At 31.2% G+C, this 12,530-nt stretch overlaps 1 protein-coding gene across 1 annotated transcript in view; it reads left to right on the top strand.

Annotated features, from left to right (window-relative positions):
* Positions 1–584: 584 nt before the first annotated feature.
* Positions 585–12,530, top strand: part of LOC105627144 — a 38,219-nt gene continuing 26,273 nt past the window's right edge. Inside the window, exons 1-23 of the mRNA XM_012208434.1 lie at positions 585–629; positions 1,122–1,345; positions 1,434–1,576; positions 1,650–1,780; positions 2,446–2,831; positions 2,952–3,269; positions 3,353–3,608; positions 3,723–3,920; positions 3,998–4,212; positions 4,342–4,552; positions 4,667–5,040; positions 5,488–5,776; positions 5,875–6,069; positions 6,262–6,479; positions 6,828–7,012; positions 7,122–7,636; positions 8,478–8,870; positions 9,564–10,208; positions 10,517–10,711; positions 10,828–10,910; positions 10,996–11,158; positions 11,231–11,412; positions 11,613–12,236. Coding sequence (XP_012063824.1) covers positions 1,164–1,345; positions 1,434–1,576; positions 1,650–1,780; positions 2,446–2,831; positions 2,952–3,269; positions 3,353–3,608; positions 3,723–3,920; positions 3,998–4,212; positions 4,342–4,552; positions 4,667–5,040; positions 5,488–5,776; positions 5,875–6,069; positions 6,262–6,479; positions 6,828–7,012; positions 7,122–7,636; positions 8,478–8,870; positions 9,564–10,208; positions 10,517–10,711; positions 10,828–10,910; positions 10,996–11,158; positions 11,231–11,412; positions 11,613–12,236 — 6,101 coding nt within the window. The 5' untranslated portion in view covers positions 585–629; positions 1,122–1,163. The remainder of the gene's footprint in view (positions 630–1,121; positions 1,346–1,433; positions 1,577–1,649; positions 1,781–2,445; positions 2,832–2,951; positions 3,270–3,352; positions 3,609–3,722; positions 3,921–3,997; positions 4,213–4,341; positions 4,553–4,666; positions 5,041–5,487; positions 5,777–5,874; positions 6,070–6,261; positions 6,480–6,827; positions 7,013–7,121; positions 7,637–8,477; positions 8,871–9,563; positions 10,209–10,516; positions 10,712–10,827; positions 10,911–10,995; positions 11,159–11,230; positions 11,413–11,612; positions 12,237–12,530) is intronic.

The following is a 12,530-nucleotide window of genomic DNA, read 5'->3' on the forward strand; positions in this document are numbered from 1 at the left end:
ATAAAATGCAAATAATTGGATGTATTTGTTAGATTGCGATAATATTTTATCTATGTACAGAGATTCAGTTATCCGATCATCGATTTTTTTCAAATATCGAGATTCCTTTATATTCAAATTATTATCGTTTGTTATATCAATGTGGTTATATCAATATTATTTATATTTATTATTTTATCTATTGTGCTTGCTTTTGCTAGGTGGAAAAGTTTGTACGAATCAGCACAAACTGAGTATATTATTATTTCTTCCTGGTTGTTTAGATAGTCGATGTACATAACTGGTAGTACTTCACTGTAAGGTTATTGAGATAGATTTTAAACGTAAATACGTATAGAAATCCGTGGAATCGCGTGAGCAAAGCGATTGTATATTTATAGAATTTTGTAAAATTGAATACGGAAAAGATATTATATTAAAAGTCAGTTGTTTAATTTTTCAAGATAATATCTAAAAAATAAATCATTTTACTATTCGTGTTGCATTTAATTACAAATTAGCTTGTTTAATTTATTAAAATCTCAAAATAATTTACAGCATTAAATCACGACTGAATTCCATTAAAAATGAGGATTGATCAGCTCGGACTTCTTCTTTGGAAGAATTATATCATTCGGAAGCGGCAACCAGTAAGTTAGCCGATTATTTAATGAGATATCACTCCATTATTCAAAAATGACAATTCAAAAAACGTGATTTTTGAATTATTATGAATAAATTAAGTAAATATTTTATTCATATTATTATATGAATAAAAAATAAACTAACTTTACTTAAAAAAAAATTATCAAAACCATTACAACTTAAAAAGGATTAAAGAAAATATCATTAAGATTATTATAATTAAAAAAAGAGAGATAGTTTTTAAGGATTACTAAACAAAAATGATAAAAATGATATTTGATCTTATTAAGAATATAATCTTTCTGCCAATATTATTTGATTAGTTAATAATTTTTTATCAAGTAAAAAAATAGTTTCTTCCCTAAGAAATTTAGTTTTTTTTATTTATTTACTTTTTTATTTTTATTTTTCAATTATGTCACTTTTGAAATAAACAAGCGATATTTGCTTTATGTTTTATCAAATAAATCCATCTAAATCACATGACATAATTTCAGGGAATTTTGGCTCTAATTTTTTTCTGGCCGATAGTGATTTTTATGATTCTCTTCACATTGCGCGATAATGACGATCCAGAGTATCATCCGACGTGTCAATTTCCTGCGAGGTCGATGCCGCAAGACGGCCTTCTACCTTTCATGCAGAGTTACATATGCAGTGTCGGAAATCCTTGTGATCCGCTGTTGAAATACGAGAAGATACCCACGTATAAAAACGCCACGTTAGTTTTTACTTTGACGACTGTATCGTTAATTCATTAAAATTCGGAAATGCTCATTCTTTCTTTTTTTCTCTTTTTACAATAATAGTTTAGGTCCTTTAGTCGTGGAACTGCAACCGATGCTCAATAATAAAACAATTATCTCCGCTGTGGAAACGCTGCCGCAGAGTATTCAACTTTTGAAATCGATGGCGCAAGTACTCACCAAGCCAGAGATTAAGGCGATTTTTGGTACGATTACATAAAAAATGAGCTAAAATTTAGCTCGATACTTGAGCAATAAAATATCTGAATATGTTGACAGATAGAGGAATCCGTTTAGGCGACTTGTTCAACAATCACGACCAAATTAAGAATTTACTCAGATCTCATATGCCAAAAGCAAGGAATGGTTTAATCGATGGTTTATTTGAGTCATCCGTCAAATTAATATATGTAAGTAATTAAATATCTGCTTAAACAGATATGCTATCAATTAGTTCGAGACACTTAATCATTTCTTTCATACTTAGTTATTTTTATTAGTCTTGCGCATAAATGATTCGATGATCATTAGACACACTTATAAAACAAGTGTCTAAACAGTTATATTAGCAAATGTAATGTACATACTTTTTCTTAAATTTATTTTTCGCAGAAAAAATTTTAAATAAAAATATTTTTATTAATTTTTATTTGCTATACGTAATAAAAATATTTTGTATTTATGTAAAATTGGTGTAACATTTTTGTACTGATTTTTTAACACGTTCGAGTGTTAATTTAACATAATGTGATTACATTATTTGAATATTTTGTGTTAAATTAATATTCAATATTTAGTGTTAAAATAATATTTATACAATTTATAAGTAGGTCAATAGTTTAACATGAAAATAATATATTTTAAAACGTAAATTCTAAGACAAAGGAATAAAATGTTAATTTTACTGAAGAAATTGTTTTTATAATTTGCTTACAAATTGTATCAGTTATTCAATTATTTATATTTTTGTTTTTGTTTTTTACATATAATAATATTTGTGTTATTTCCTAACATAATTGAAATAATATGATACGTAAAATATGCTAAATTTAACATAAATTTTTTAACTGTGTAGCTAATTCAAACTTTTGGTTCGACTAATATCGACGGCGTCATTTGCTCCCCGGAAAGTCTAAAGAAATATTTGATTCCATCCAAAGAGGAGGATATTACGGAGATCTCAAATATTCTTTGTAACATCGATCCGCTAGCAATCCCTGATATTTTGGAGAATCTTTCAAAACACTTGGATTTTACTGGTTTACTAGAGATGATCGATCGCGCGATGGCGAAATTTCGCGATTATAATTTCTTCCAGGATTTGAAACGAGCAGCAGAAACTATCCTCGATTTAAAAACAGCCAAGAAATACATACCTGAGTATTTGAGGATCCGTGAATGGCTGCCGAAAATAATTTTGGTCTTTCAAAATGTAACCTTCAAGGAAATTGATTTAAACTTGTGAGTCGATTTGTAACGTTTTGTTTCTCTAAATTCATTTCTTCAAATTTCTAATTAAATCTCTCGATATTATATTAACAGTTCTCAAAGAATATAAATAATGTGGCGCTTTAATTTCAGCATTAATAAAGTTCTCGTGGTTCTCGATCCCATATTTGCATACGAACGAGATTGGCCGATAGCTCGGAGTGGATTTTTGAAAATAAACAAACTCCTGAAGATAGTGAAGGAAGTTTTGAAAAATCACGAAGTCAATTCCACGCCGGATGATTTCTTCACTGTGATAAATCGGTTGCGCGGGGCAATATCGACTTTCTCCTCGAGTCCAGATAATTATGAAAATATCACGCAGATATTAGATATATCCTTTCTGATTCTGCAGGATGGTATGAAGCTCACTAATAAACTACTGAATCGTCACGCAGATAATTTTAAATTGCAAGTATCTTTTCTGGACATAACATATAAATGGATAAATCACTAATGTCTAACTGTCCATAATATTAATTTTTAATTTTCAGAGCTGCCGAAATTTTCGATGGACTCAAAAACTTCTTTTCCGAAAACATAGTAAATTCAGTCACATATATGATATCATTGATGGATAACATTATGCAAATGACTCATCACGTTGCTATTCTTCATGAAGATACTTTGAGGAGATTATACGAGATCTCTAATAGACATGAGAATTTGGTCCAAAAGATACTGACAAATCTTCAACCTACTGTATACAGAACGATTATTCGGTCTTTATCGCGATTAGATCTTGTGGAGGTTTGTTATATTTATTATACGCTATGTTGCAATGTTATTGTATTTAAACAATTTAATGACTATTATTTTTTAATTAGGCTAATAAAGTTATGCTTTTCTAAACTTTTCTTATAGCGTCTCGTAGATAATTTAAGAGAAAGAAAACCTGATGAAGTGTTTTGCCAAGAGGACACAATGAAAGAGATATTCGAGAATTATATTGAATTTCAAGATAAATCTAATGAAATAAATGAATTATTCTGCGATAATTACGGAAGAAAATTCATTATTGATGTCTATAACAGTTTTGAATTCGAGAAATATGGGACAATTGTGTGTATAACAATTGATTGACGATTAAATAATAATTGTTTTAATTTTTATATAATTAAAGAAATCACATTTTTTAGGTAACGAATACTTTGTCGACCATGGTCACCATGGCATTCAAACGACCAGTCAAGATCGAAAATGCAAATTTAACATCTGTTGTAAAAACTGTCAAAGGATTCGTGACTTATATGAATACGCGAAAAGTAAAGTATTTAAACTGGAACATTTTTCAAATCAGTGACGAATGGAAAAAAACTTTCAACGAAATGCAACATCAAGGAAGATTAGATATGTGAGTAAGGAAAGAATAAAAACTCCAAGCAATATAAATTTTACTTATACAGATACTTGTATATTTATTCAAATTAAAAATTATAAAATATTTTAACTTTTTTTGTACGTAAACGTTTTTTTTCTTTAGCTTGGGAATTCATCTGAGCATAGCAAAGATGCTGGGACTTCGCAGTTTATCGTACATATCCGTCAAGCCAGATCTGGAAAATATGGATTTTTTAGCTGAAACAATTTTGCAAGACATACGAAGTAATCCTACCAGTTGGATCGAGGAAGTGCGCCAACACGAAGCTGAATTAATCGAAACGTTTTATCTTACCACCACAGATAAAAAAAAGGTCGGTTTAAAATATAATTAAATCTTATTTTGATTTTCAGATTTGCATAATATAATGTTAGATCGATTGTATAATATTAGATTTTAACATCTCAATATGATCTTCGTTAAACAGACGTTGCAGATCCTAGAATATTCTAATTTCACGCAAGTGTACTGTATGGAATCGAATCTGCCGGAACTATTAAATTTTCCTAAGGAATCGAATAGTACAATTCTGAAGGAATTGACATGCTATCTATCCAAAATTGTTCAAAGGAATCTGGAATTGAACGTGACCAACATTGAAAATGAGGAAACCACCTACAGGCGAAAGGAATTTAATTGGACCGCCTTCAATGAGAAGATAATAGAGATTTACCAATATATCGATACTCTTGTACATCAAGAAGATCAACATTATAATTTGAAGAGATTGGATAAATTAAAACAGAATTTTAAGACTTCGTGGACGACGAACATAACAGCGAAAGACGCATGGGAGATCAGGTAAAAAAAATTTTCAATGTGTAAAGATCTTTTATAAAGCCACATTAACCCATTTTTTATTTGAATTAATTTTTAAATGATTGAAGCATATAATTAACAATGATTTTGTAACGAAATGTGAATAAGAATTTTATTAACTTTATTTCACACACGCACACACACGCACATATACACACGCACGCACGCACGCACGCACGCACGCACGCACGCACGCACGCACGCACGCACGCACGCACGCACGCACGCACACACACACATACACACACACACACACACACACACACACACACACACACAATGTATCAACTTTTCTTTGAGAGTAGCATTATGATAATTTTCGATTTCCAAGAAAATACATAAGAAACTGTAAAAATAAAACGATCCTCGAACGATTGTGAAAAAAGCACCCTCCTTTAACACAAATTTTCCAATTGTATATGTCTGCAGCGTAGGTGTAATCTGCAAGTTTTTTGACGTGATGGAGAGTCCGTTATTCGGAATCCAAACGAAGAAAAATTGGAAGAACATTTACGGGTTCGCGTGGGCAACCTCGGTGATCTTCGACAATATCGAGAAGATCATTGATCAGATCCAGAACCGCGATCACGTGGCAAAGCTTTCCGATGTTTTGCAGGAGATGCCACAGACTGAGATGCTTGTCAGCACGTTCCTAAGAAATTTATCTCCGGTCATTCTTGATGTAGTCGACATGATAACTCTGCGGCCGGTACCTCTTGTAAGTGACATTTTCCAAATATATCTTGCTCGATAAATTTCAAGGAACTTCTATGAAATATATATATATATATGATACGTGAACGCTTTTGCTATTAGATATCGGCTCTTGATGATTACAAAGAACGTGAGATAATGTGGCCCTGTATCATGAACAAAAGTGTTGGCGCTGCATTAGAATTAAGAAACGGAAGTCAAGAAGTTGTTAGAGAGCTGGAAAGGGTCGCATGCGACCCAAGTTTGTTTATCAAAGAATGGAGAGAGCAACCGGTGATAATGAGAGTCCGAAAAATTGTCAGTTTTTACTCTAATTAACTATTTAATAAGCAATGATTATTTTTTTTTCATAAGTAAAAAACTTTTATTGCCGTTAATATAAATAATATTAACAAATTATAAAAAAAAATAAAAAATATAAATTTGAAAATAATAAATCCTAAGTTATAAATTCATAACTATATTAAGCATGTGTTTATTATTTTTTAGTTCGAGCATGATGAAAATGTAGATTTACCACCGTTCAACTGGACTTTAGGCTACACAAAATTTCGACGATTAGTGACAAAGTTCAATAATCTGATAAACGACGCTAAAGACATTGTTTTGGCAGAAGAACCGAAATTAGCAAAATACATTAATACACTCGCGACAGAATCAGATGACATTATCGAGGAGAGATTTCCAAGCATGCAACAGGATTGGAAGTATACAAATTACATTTTGTATTACGTAATAAGTAATTAGTCGAACAAAAGTATCGTACTATAAAATGGAGTGACTTTGGCCCAGATTTTGATAATGCTCAGACAATATATGTAGATGTTAAAATTGGGATATAAAACGTCTTAAAAATATTTTAAAAACATTTTAAAATGTCTTATATTTCAATTTTGGACGTAAATGTTATTAAGATATTTTTTTAAATTTGGGTCAAAATTATTTTATTTTACAGTAATTTAAACTTTTAATCTAGTTAAAAAAGAAACATTATAGAGACATCTTTATATTTTAATTTGTAGTAATTATTTTAAAAGTATTAATTTTTGTTTAAGAAATACCTTAGATCACATCGACTTGGAGATTGACAAGGGGATTGCGTCTTTCGGCAGCGATCTTTCTGCAAATGAAATTTGGAAACCATCAGTTAATGTTACTGATCGTGTCTTCATTTTTATTAAATATTTATCTAACGTCATTCACAAAAGCACACGTATTATAACCGACATATTGAAAAGCGGTAAATAGATTTTTAAATAATAATTATTATTACAAAAAAAAGTAACGCTTGTGAAGTATAATTCTTTGAAAATAAATGACTATTTGATTTGTTATGTTCTATTTTTCAGGCACAGGAAAGATCAGTTTATTATCCTTCTTAGGATTCGATAATATTTCTCCTATTACTATTTTTCACGATCAGTTACCTTTTATTCTTGCAACGCTGGTGAACGGGTTATCTGATCCTGTAATAGATGATCATATTGTCACAACATTGGAAAGTAATACTACAATCACATGCTCAATGTTGTTCGATTGGCTATCAGATTTTAGAGTCGGTCTGAGCGCTGAGGAGTATAGGATTTTAAAAAATTTTACTTGTGATCTTGATCCTGAAAACTTTAACGTTTACACGGATCTCTATATGGCAGAAATAACGATCTGGAATAAACCTGCTAGCAAATATCGCTCTTATGTAGCTTCAACGATTGGTGATGTGTTCGATCTTGCCGGAGCTATCAGTCTCACGATGAGACGCAATATAATTATCGAACCTCCATTTTCGAAAAAATATTTGAACCACATGGTACAGATGCTGAAAGAGAATCTGGAGATTTCAAATGCAGAGGGTACTTTCCACAAGGTAAATATGATTAAACAATAGTCATATTTAAATGTAAAAATAAAGCTAACAACGAGCAAGCTAATAAATGCAAGATGTCATAGTAGTAGCAGTAATAGGGAAGGACTGTATCAATTCTTATATGTTCAGACATACAGGAACCTATATGCTTCTACCCATCTCTCCATTATTATATATGTGATTTATAAGAAAAAGGACCCAACCATCTCCTTCTGAGTTTTTGATATGTTGTTCTTCAGACAAAAATAAGCGACATATATTTTTTTATACATTTTTTTATGTCTTAATTTACTTTTAAGGGGTAAAACATCCCTTCAAAGAAATAGATTCTTTCTTTCAAAGTAAATGTTGTCGAAATTGTAAGAGATTGAAGAGAAAATATTTTTCCACATAAAAGTGAAATGTTTTCAAGAGTACTTTATAATAAAGATTCACTTAGAGCTAAAGAGTTCTTCTGCGACTTCTGCTAAGGATTATGGAATTTGAACGCGACGGTTACGAGTCGTTCTCACACGGAACCACAAGATATCCTATCAAAGAAGTAAATATTTATATGATATAAATGCAAAGCAATATATGGAAAAACAATAACGAGTAAATTCAAGATATTATAAGGTATTAAGTAATTTATTAATATGACAAATTAAAATATAATTAAGAATAATTGTACGTTTCAATTACACAGAGTCTTCTATATTAGTCAAAGAAAAAGACTTGCTTTGTATTTTACAAGCCATATAAACATTTAATTATTTGTCATTATTTATTTATGTTTTATGAAAATAAAAGTTTAATATTTAATTCTGACATAAGCAATGTAATAATGGCTATTCTTTTTCAGGAACTGAAACTTGGTCAAGGATGGTCAAATTACAGATTACTGGTGGAAGGCGTGTCGGAGATTCTAATTCATATTGGCAATGCGTTGAAGAATGCAGAAATACACAATTACGAATTAAAAACTTGGGAATTAGCGGAGAACGATGATACGCGTCAAGTGCTAAAGATTCTAGAGGCTCATCCGGAAGAAACAGTTGCGTTAATTGCCACTCTTAGCACGCTTAACGATGTGACTGGTGAATTTATGCCCTTCAAGGATGTTAGGAAGATGATGTGCACTCAGCATTTTAATTCTGATTATTGGTCCACAACAAACAGAACGCGTTTCTTGCAGGAAGTATGTTCCTTCGATCCCTACCAACTGTTGAGGACTGCCACGAGCGACGAATACTATGTACGTACAATAAAATATTATTTGAATAAGTTATTTAATCCTCCAGACGGTGAGTCTATTAGATTTAATTATATATCATGAGATTTTTTTTCTCTGTGATAAATTTATTTAAAATATGTTAGATGTATTGGTCTAACATCTAACTTTAGTCGTAATTGCTTCTCGTATTTAATTGATTTATTCATATAAATGATCTTATTTCTAATCTTAATATTGTATATTCTATATATTACATTTACGAACTTTTACGAAATTATTGTTATTAAAATAAATTTAGTTATTATTAAATTTCAGTTTTGGATTATATTTCAAGATCGATAATTAATAATAACAGTTTACTTGAATTGGAAATTAATAAAATTGACACAAAAGTGTTATTGCACCAAGTGTTATTGCACCAAATATTATTGCACCAAGTGTTATTACATCAAGATTCGTTTTGGCCAAATATGATCTTCATTTAATTGTGTTAATTAGTAATCATCCTTTTTTATATGATTATTATTTATGTTATTTTTATATTTTGAAATTTAGTGATTTTGAATTAATATAAATCAAATAGATTTTACAGAAGTAGCGTCATGTGTTACAAATTTTGCCATCAGCTTTGAGAATTAATTTAACGTGCTCTGAATCTCTCGAAAATGTTTCTAATAATCCGTTTATATTCTTATACTCTCTTTTTTTCGGCAGGAAGTTATCACCGGTAAAAGAACTGCTCTTTCGAGATCGACTCCGTTAACTGTCTCGTTAACAAAATTATTGGACATTGTCTCAAATTTTATGATCGAGTCACCAGGTGTGAGTCTCAAATCGAACATCTTCAATGTGACGACGTGGATGAATCTGTCTAATGAAACTTGGGCCCTGATTCTGAAATCTGAGAAATCTTGGATCCACCATTATCAAAATTCTGCTTGGTACAAATTCAACATGACATCATACGTCGGTATAGATTATCTTGTTAGGTCCAAGAGACTGTTTCAGCTTCTGGAATCCGTGATCGATCTTGCGTCCGGTGGAGATATTTGGCAGAAACTGCGTAACGTGTACGAGACCTCGAAACTCAAGCCGTTGTTAACGCTCGTGGAGGATATGCCTAATCTTGTTATCACCGCTGCCGATACCTTTGCCTCATCCGAGAGATTGGATGATTTCATACAGAAGTTTCTACTTGGCCTAGTGCACCCTTGCAATATCGATCGATATCTAATTCCACCCAGCTATCTAAGGAAGAAGGGTTTGCTGACCAGCATTAAGAATTTTTGCCAGAAGATCCTTATGAGTGATGAACAGTTGACATGGATAAATTTGTTGCCATTGAATGGAAAATACAATGTAATATTTGATCGAGTAAAGATACACAGAAAGAATGGTTTTGCTAAAGTATCTAAAAATTTAGTTAGATACAGATCTGAAAATTTTGTTAGACTACTAAAATAATTACGTACGACGCTCAAACTGATTGCTAGAATGTTAAAACTTTTTTGTATTATTCATCATACTTGAATTTCTTACATAATTATTTTAATAAACCAAAAACATTATTTTAAGACTTATCTAAATTTTTGGATATTTTAGTAAAATCGTTCTTTCCATACAGTACATAAGCTAAATTTCAAATATTTTTTAAAATTCATTTCTAGGATAGTTACATTACATCCAATATGTCTAACTCAGAATCCGTTAACGAAGAACAGCTGTTGCAGAGAGTGCAAGGATTTCAGACCACTTTGATTCGTACTTTGTCGGAAGGCTTTAAGCAGCCGAAAGTTCCTGCATGGTGGACGTCATTCGAGGAGGGTAGCTTAAAAAACTTCATCGCGCAATATAAAAAAAAGGTAGATAATCATTATTTATTAAATGTTCTTTATACGATTAATGATTTATTAAAAATAGACTTGGTTGTTTAAATCTCTCGAGAAAATTGTCGCGACTTAATTACAAATATTTGTAGGATATGAAGGCTCTGGCATATTCGATGGTGAAGAAATCAGTATCGCTTTTGAAAAATTTTTTGATAACTCAAATTGATGCTGCGTAAGTAAACGTATCACTAAGAATAACAATTATTCAGTTAATAATGAAGAAAAAAAATAATATACACAATTTTTTGTGTTCTTAGAGATTGTCAGTGGTGTTTTACGCTTCCATTGGAAGTTTTAAATTCTCAGCTGATGCACCATAGTCTCTACTCAAAATTACTCTGTCAAATGAATCGATTAAATATATCGGAGGTACATAAAATTTTGGTAAATGATTTCCACTGGAATAAAACAGGCAACATGGTAAGAAATGACGTTATAAATTACATAGAAGAGCATTAGTATCGTTTAATTAAAGAAAAAACGTTATTATAGATTAAGGATTATAAATATCTGAATAAAAAGAAGACATTAGATGAGTTCTTAATTACGTTCGAAATTACTTTACATTACATCGCTGATATCCTGGTTGATTTCCAAAATGAGACATATAGTAATAGAGTAAACGAGTGCTTTTACAAATTTGTCGGTGGTCCTACATATTCTAGACCAGGATTGTAAGTATTTTTTTTCTTTCGTCGTATCACGCAAGCAATATATACTGCGAAGTAATACTGCTTTTTTATTACTAGAGAAATATATTTATTACTAGAGAAAACAGGTGTTTACTTTATAGATTTATTTTTTTTTAATTCAAAGTTTTTATTCAAAGCTATTTTTTTATCGGTGATTTTGATCTCTACTTATTGCGTTCCAGGTACGTTACATTTATTTTGGGCATATTGGAAATGTTGGAAAAAAACGTTTACATCTTGGATTCGGCGTCCATCCACGAGGGTATCAACAATTTGACCCGATTAGCTGAGAAACACGTGCCGATTTGGCAACCATTGCGCGACGTAGTGAAAAAGTCTGATATCGCTGACATCGACACTGCATTACCAAATGCCACTATCAACGTGAATGCGATCCTAAGCAATCTGAACACGAGTCTATGCAGGACGAAAGTTGACTGTCAAAATGCGACGGTTCTATACAATTTTCTCAGCTCCAAGAGAGCGGCTAAGGTTTTCCGATACGATCCGAAGGAATCAAAGTATCCGACGATATCCGACATTTCAAGCCGATTGGCTCGAAGTCTGGACGTGGATATCGTAAGTCGACAACTGTCTTTCTGGCGCACAGAGGCTTCTTGGAAGCTCTACTGGCTCAAAGAGATCTTGGTTCATTTATCCTCGATCCTCGAAGAAGGAGGAAATTTGCTAGACGTCGCTAGTAAAATAGATCTCGAAGATGTCACTAGCGTTCTCGGGGTTCCCGATCTCATCGAGGGCGTCGTTAATATATTGAAGGATAAAACGATCGACAAATTATTCGATGGGTATATATTTTGATTTATATCATTTTATACATGCCAGATGATAAAATGTGTAAATAATGAGTAATATTCCCAAATAATTTTTAAAATTCATTTATTTCTCATAAAAGCTTGATGTAACATTATCTCACTGTAATTTTAAACAAATTTGTAATTCCTAATTGAAAAACATATAGAGAAAAATGAGAATTAAGCGCAGTTAGTGGAGTGGAAATTATATAAATTATATATATATATATATATATATATATATATATTACTAAATTAAATTAAACTTACTAATAGTTAGTTATTCTA

Source organism: Atta cephalotes (genome assembly GCF_000143395.1).
Source record: "Atta cephalotes unplaced genomic scaffold scaffold00001, whole genome shotgun sequence".
Taxonomy (NCBI): domain Eukaryota; kingdom Metazoa; phylum Arthropoda; class Insecta; order Hymenoptera; family Formicidae; genus Atta; species Atta cephalotes.